This window comes from Camelina sativa, chromosome 12, assembly GCF_000633955.1.
Source record: "Camelina sativa cultivar DH55 chromosome 12, Cs, whole genome shotgun sequence".
NCBI classification, from domain to species: Eukaryota; Viridiplantae; Streptophyta; class Magnoliopsida; order Brassicales; family Brassicaceae; genus Camelina; species Camelina sativa.
This window is the reverse complement of record NC_025696.1, coordinates 1,185,598-1,192,937: the sequence shown is the minus strand read 5'-3', so window position 1 is coordinate 1,192,937 and position 7,340 is coordinate 1,185,598. Positions and strand designations below refer to the sequence as shown.

The 7,340-nt window shown below is 35.6% G+C and overlaps 2 protein-coding genes across 2 annotated transcripts; both read right to left on the bottom strand.

Moving 5' to 3' along the window:
• LOC104729382 (probable xyloglucan endotransglucosylase/hydrolase protein 7) lies at nt 476–2,836 on the bottom strand. Its single transcript, XM_010448319.2, has 5 exons — nt 2,597–2,836; nt 2,389–2,489; nt 2,094–2,290; nt 1,251–1,657; nt 476–652 (listed from the first exon to the last, which is right to left on the bottom strand). The coding sequence occupies exons 1-4, from the start codon at nt 2,787–2,789 to the stop codon at nt 1,267–1,269; spliced, it is 882 nt and encodes a 293-aa protein (XP_010446621.1). The 5' UTR covers nt 2,790–2,836; the 3' UTR covers nt 476–652; nt 1,251–1,266.
• LOC104733098 (probable xyloglucan endotransglucosylase/hydrolase protein 7) lies at nt 490–1,097 on the bottom strand (the record flags this gene model as incomplete). The annotated part of the gene is made up of 1 exon (XM_010452709.2): nt 490–1,097. A coding segment is annotated over one exon (429 nt), but the record flags the coding sequence as incomplete, so codon positions are not given.

The following is a 7,340-nucleotide window of genomic DNA, read 5'->3' as shown; positions in this document are numbered from 1 at the left end:
AAAAAAAAAAAAAAAAAAAAACGTATTTTGTTAACAGGTGTGACGGATCTAACCTAGTTCGATTGGCTTTGGCATGGTTGATCGGTTGATCCTAATTTCAGTTGATCTGATATGTAACGAGTATAAAATAAAGCATAGTATTGTGTCAAGGCCCAATACAGTACTGTTAAGAGAAGACGGAAAGACCAGGCCCATATAGAAGGTGTCCACAAACCCTATCAAGAAGACCGTTATTAAGTTTTTCTTTTTTTACCGTTAGAAAGTTTTGTGTTTTTTTTTTTTTTTTAACACAGAAAGTTTTGTGTTATAGAGGAAAATAATACTTATTAACAAAAAATTAATTAATTAAATTGAACGAAATCGAATCTAGACCAGCATCGATCATGGAACTAATATAATACTGGTTTATTTTTCTTATCTGTCAAATTGCTTGTTTTCTTCAAACTGAATTGTTGCGATTTGCGAACCGAACCAAAAGAGACATAATAATATACTCCAACAAACAAACTTGGTGTTCATACACGATAATAACCCAATGGAATACAAGACATGATGGAAACAAAGTAAAATTCAAAGATATAGATACATAAGAACACTTGATCACAATCAGATCGATTGTGGAACCACTTTGTCTTGTTTTTGCTTTTTAAATGTGTGTTTAATTTGGATCATATTCCAGCGGAGCATTCTGGGGGAGGAACATGAAAGCGAGACTTATCAGTGCAATAATCATAGACCATATGGTTCACTCGAACCCATCTATATCCTCGAGCTTCCGCCGGGCTCAACGTGTGGTATGCACTGCCTTCCCACCAGTTCATCGGATTAGTAGGACAATTCGCTGGTCCTGGAACCGGACATCCTTCGATATCAAAATCTTTGTAGTAAGCATAAAATGGTGCTCCCGACCAATTGATTTTCTCTATTCCTCCGCGTGTCGCCCAATCATCAGCTTCCCACAACGTGGAATATATACTCATTGGTTGGAATCTCGGGTATGGTACTTTCCTTGCCTCGTTGTTCTTATAAACCCTAATGGGCACCTTGTCTACGTAGAACCTACACACCCCACATATTAGACGATTAGAAAATGTATATTACTTTTGCATATTTTATTGCAACTAAGAGAACCATGCATATCTTTGATAATTTGTTTTGTTTTTTTGTTTTTTACTTATAACTTTATAAGTTATGGCTAATGGATTCTAAAAATGTGGGACCTTCATATGTTCANTTTTTGCTTTTTAAATGTGTGTTTAATTTGGATCATATTCCAGCGGAGCATTCTGGGGGAGGAACATGAAAGCGAGACTTATCAGTGCAATAATCATAGACCATATGGTTCACTCGAACCCATCTATATCCTCGAGCTTCCGCCGGGCTCAACGTGTGGTATGCACTGCCTTCCCACCAGTTCATCGGATTAGTAGGACAATTCGCTGGTCCTGGAACCGGACATCCTTCGATATCAAAATCTTTGTAGTAAGCATAAAATGGTGCTCCCGACCAATTGATTTTCTCTATTCCTCCGCGTGTCGCCCAATCATCAGCTTCCCACAACGTGGAATATATACTCATTGGTTGGAATCTCGGGTATGGTACTTTCCTTGCCTCGTTGTTCTTATAAACCCTAATGGGCACCTTGTCTACGTAGAACCTACACACCCCACATATTAGACGATTAGAAAATGTATATTACTTTTGCATATTTTATTGCAACTAAGAGAACCATGCATATCTTTGATAATTTGTTTTGTTTTTTTGTTTTTTACTTATAACTTTATAAGTTATGGCTAATGGATTCTAAAAATGTGGGACCTTCATATGTTCAAATGATGAATGCCTCCTCCAAAACAAATATGCTGTCTCTTTCATTCTCTTATTTCATGGTCCACGGGGACGACAAAATATTAAACCAATCATGTCTTTCGTGAAAATAATGAAAAGATAAGAATAAGTTAAAACGAATCTTCTACAACAAAATTATTGGTTAATTTGTTACTATATGTTACATTCCTTCTAATAATTAGATAAAGTTGGGAGAATCTGCTTGTAGATGTATTTGTATATATATACACAATAATGTTACTTACACAATACGGAGGTGGTTCCATGAAATGGCGTATTCGTGGAAATCACGAGAAGGGTCGAACCAAAGGTTAACTCTTTGCTCTCTATCGCCTTTACCATGAGCAAAGACATTGGTTTGCACGGTGTAAGGTTGCCCACTTCGGTTTCCTAAAAACTCGAAATCCAGCTCGTCTCTTACGGAATCCGTATCGGAATTCATCTGCACAATTGATCATATGCATATAGTGTGTTATGTTATAACCAAAATTAACTCTTAAACTGAAACAAACATGAGAAATACTATATATATGTGGTTACATAGAAGGCAGCGACAGTTCCGGCCGAATCACCCGGGAGAAGTTTGATTTTCATGCTCACGTGGCCGAACAAGTATTGCTTCTTGGAAGCGAATCCACATCCTAAACCAATGTTGGACAAAAGTAGTTTAAAAAAACAAATATTTGAAAGGAAAAATCTATATTATGTTCCAATATAATTAACTATTATTGCATATATATGTAAGAACCTGAGCTAGGGTCCAATTTGAGCTGGATAGCTCTTCCTCCATCGATTTGGGTGATATGAGCATCGGACCATGTAATCCTAAAGTCATCCTCAAATTTAGCCGGTCTACTCAAAACCGGCTGGTACAATGCTGCAAATAAGCATATGCTTATCATAAAGAAAACATATCTTGAAGAGGAGAGTGACTCAACCATTGTTGCTATGTAACTTAAGATGATGAGTTTGTTTTGAAATTAGAAAGATCGAAGTCATATTTATATATAGTCATAGAGACGCATGCAGGCAAATGTTCATGTACAATTATTGAGGAAGGTCTCATTTAGAGCTCAGCTTTTCAGTACAGCTAATCACTGATCGTCTCAATATTTTTGGACCTACCACTTTTCTATTATTGTTGTTATTATTATGTTTTAAATTCACTGAATATCTCTTGTTACTGTTATTTCACTTTGTCTCCTTTTTTTTTTCTTTCTAGAATTTAATTTAGTTATTGCACACTGTTTGGTATTCCCTCTGTTTCACAAAGAGTGTCATTTTGACACATCTTCTTTGTTACAAAAAGAGTGTCATTTTATGTTTTCAATGCAGTTTTGAAGATTAAATTCTCATTTTTATCCCTATAATTTGAGCTAATTAATTAGAAAGAGAAAAAATTTAGTGCATTTATAAAGGGTAAAATAGAAATTTATATACTCCCTCTGTTTCACAAAGAGTGTCATTTTGACCAATTACACACAAATTAAGAAAAACTTGAATTACACATATATACTCTTATTTAATAAGCAATTTATCATTTAAATCTAATAGAAAAAGCTTTGGGTTAAGGGTAAATTAGAAAATTTGATATTAAAAATCTCATTGGAAATATAAAGTGACAGTCTTTGTGAAACAAATAAAATACTCCAGAATGATACTATTTGTGAAACAGAGGGAGTATTTTTTTAATTTGTGTGCATTATGCCAAAATGATACTTTTTGTGAAACAGATGGAGTAATAACTTTTCACATTATTATCAAAGAAGAATTTACGATAACTATGAAAGAAAAGAAAAAAAAACATTCCAATTTGTTGTGATAAAAGTTGGTAATATTATTTCTTGGCTCTCAATGATTGAGACAGAGGAATTACCCAATAGGAGCGTAAAACTAATTTGGCCACGTGTCATCATTGCACGATCGTATCTTTGGATTCTTCAATTTTTGTTTTGTTTTTTGTTTTTTTGTTTTTTTTTTTGTCACACGATCGTATCTTAGATTATATAATTGGTGTTTTCTTTCATTTTTCATAAAATTATTTTCCTAAATAAATTTATTTTTCCTATCCTCCATCAAATTGCACAGAGACACTAGTTTTATGTTACGGATAATTTGATTCATCGACAAGTGAAATGGCAACTTCTGTGTGTTTATTTTTATTGTTACACAAGAATGACTCCAAGATTTATTTTTTTTTTTGTTAAAGGGTATTCAATTAATAAACATATAATGCCCAATGGGCTATTTCCGGAGTAGGCTCATATACATAAATCCCTAGGGTCCAACTCATTTACAGTTAACCAAAACTAAACCGATGGAAACAAAACCGGCCGGGTTCACAGACCGAACCAAACCGGGAACTATGAAACCCTAATCTGCAGAACGAAGAACTCGTTTGCAGCCGCCGCCCATACTTGCGGATACTCAGCCGGAACAGGACCTCCGGTGAGCCTGGACGACGGTAGCCGAACAGAGACGGTGATCCAAGATCCGTTTGCCGTCCTGCCACCGTAGAGCCGTTTTGGGAAGGAGGAAGAGATCCGATCTGCCTTTTGTCGAGGAGGTTTTCACGCTCAGTCGTGAGAGAGAGAGGCAGCAGGGAGTAGATAAGCGGGCCTTCGATGGTGGTTTAGCTTCGCCGGATCGGAGACTACCTCCCCTATCGTAACCGATCCCGCGAAGCCTCCAAGATCTCCAATCCTCCGATCTATCTGCCTTCTTCTCTCGTTCGTCGCCGTGAATCTCCCTCTTCCACTCCGCGTAGCAACTCCTTTGACAGAGCTCTTGCCATCGGCGTCTCGCGGATTCTTCTCCTCTCCACTGCTCCCTTGATTTCGTCCATCAGCTTCGCCGGTAACATGCAAAGAGTCGCGAGTGAAGAACCATGGGCCGAGGGGTCCTCGCAGTCACCGGAATTGACGGAGGACCCAGATCGGAGCACGAGCTTGTGGTCAGAAGAAAAAGAAACGGTGGGAGAGAAAAAATCGCCGCGCGTGTATCACACTCGCTCGACTTTCTCTCTCGACTAAAAATTGAAGTTAAGACTGACTCCAAGATGCTAGTGGATCTACTAAACGCAGGAAAGGTCGTGAATGAACTCGTTGGCATTATCCATGATATCCGCTGTTCACTTACTTCTTTTAGCTCCTGTTCTTTTATGTTTATCCCTCGTTCGGCAAATGTTTTGGCCGACGAGCTCTCAAAGAGTGCACTCGCTGCATTTACTGTATCTTCCCTTTGTGAAAGAAAACCTATCTTAAGCTCTTTTAATGAATTAAACTAGTTGACCAAAAAAAAAAAATTTTGGTTGCTTGAATGATAGTGGATGTTGAGTATTTATGATTGTTTTTTTTTGTTTTTAAAGTCTTTATGATTGTGCATGAACATTCTAATTATATATTGAGGAAAATAGGAAAATACATGAAAGTTGTTAAATGTATGTGTCTATGTCGTGCTCGTTGCATTGTTGATATCCACATCTTTAATTCATATAATTTCTTACTCGGTATTAATTAGTCCGAGCCATCATAAAAGAAAGAAAGATGGTACTATCTGGCAATTGGCACTCTAGTTTCAAGAACCTCAATCCAATTTCGTTTGTGGGAAAAGTACTTATCGATTGGCTAAGTTCTTCACTCTGAGCGCATCAAGTATGTGTCTATGTTTCGAAATATTAAACCCATATACAGTATGTAATTATGTATCATATATTAGTATGATTTTTTGGTTATTTCGTGTTGATGCAATATTTGGTATGTTATGTATACCATGTCGAATTAAATACACCCTGTGAATTTTTTGCATGAAAACGATAGTTATCAAAACAATCAAGTCTAATAAATTTAGAAGGACACACTACATTGGACAAAGCCACATGGAATTATAAGAACTTTGGATAAGAAATTGACGGACTCCATAATATTATTTCATACAGCAAAACTCGATTTAACTCGAAATTAATGTCATGTCTTTGAACTATTCTACTTTTTTTTTTGCATTATATTGATTTAATATGCTACCCAACTTTTCTTTCATCCCTTTGCCACTCTTTTCTTTTGTCGTACTTGTTCAAAATAGTAACATAGCACGACCGACAATAAATTGATTTACGCTGTATCTGATTTACTACTATTTTGCAAGATAACAGAAAAACACTAGTAGTTCTCTTTTTTCACTAATGGTATACCTTTTTTTTAATAGTATATGTCATTATTCTGCAATGATTAGTTTTTAAAACGGCTGGAAATATACATTTACACAAAATTGAGAATTTAGCGGTATAAGCCTATTTCTTGTTTATTGTAAAAATTGAATAAATTCCATTGTGTGATTGCATATAACTAACTATTATGTAACTACTGAATCTAATGGGTTACACCATCACTTTTAATGCATCCAGTCCCTTTGATTTGTGGAATGAATTGGCCCATAATTAAGCAAGCAAGCAGCAACACCATAATAAACTCCAAGGGTTTATTTTCACTAGAGGAAAAGGCACATGAGGAGCACGTGAGAGAAAAAATCCAGTTGGAGAAAATTGTATATAGAGAGAAAAGTTTTACTCGTAAAAATATAATGTTGATTCTTCTTTGTTGAACTCAGTCGCATGTGAATGTTGTGAGGGAGGATAGAATTTTGATAGTCAAGCTCTGAAGATCTATCTCTCATATTCTTTTTTTTTGTCTTTCATCAATACTTGTAATAGATTTGGATAAGCAATTTAGATGCGGTTGAGAATACAGGTAACATTTTTATATAAAACTACTACTGATCAAGATAACAAAAAAGCACTAGTAGTTCTCTTTTCATTATGCATAATGATGTCAATTTTTTGTGATTATTAATATTTCTGCTATGATTAGTTTTTAAAACGGCTGAAAATATAGACATTTATACAAAATTGGGGATTTTGTATGTTACTGTAAAAACTTGAATAAACAGATTGCATTGTGTTGTACTAATTTTGTCACCGCTGAATCTAATGGGTCTTTTTAGAAATTGAGAATATCCCCATGATAGGCTTTCTTGCATCTGGGCCTTCTTCGACTTAATTAATACCACAATCATAGGCCATGTTTCGTTTGCCCAACACCAAACAGAAGCATATATTATGATGACTCGATCCTTCAATAATTAAAAGTATATTGACCTGAAATAATTATGTATGAGTCTAGTGCGTAATCCTCGAATAATCACCAAAAGGCCAATCTTCACGTATAGTAAAAAGAAAGAAATGTTAAACGGCGGTTAACTGGACATAGCCATGGACAATTGGACATAGCCATTTGAGAGAGCATATAATTGTTTTAATCATTGGAAAAAGAAATTGGGAAGAGTGAGTGAGTGAGCGAAACGTGTTGACAGACACAGTTCTAGCCCCTAAAGAAGGAATTATAATAATAGTAGTAACACTATTTATTTATTTATATAATAAAACTTTTTGGTTAGAAGAATACGAAAAGGCAAAGAGGCACGGTATTGGTCGGTCA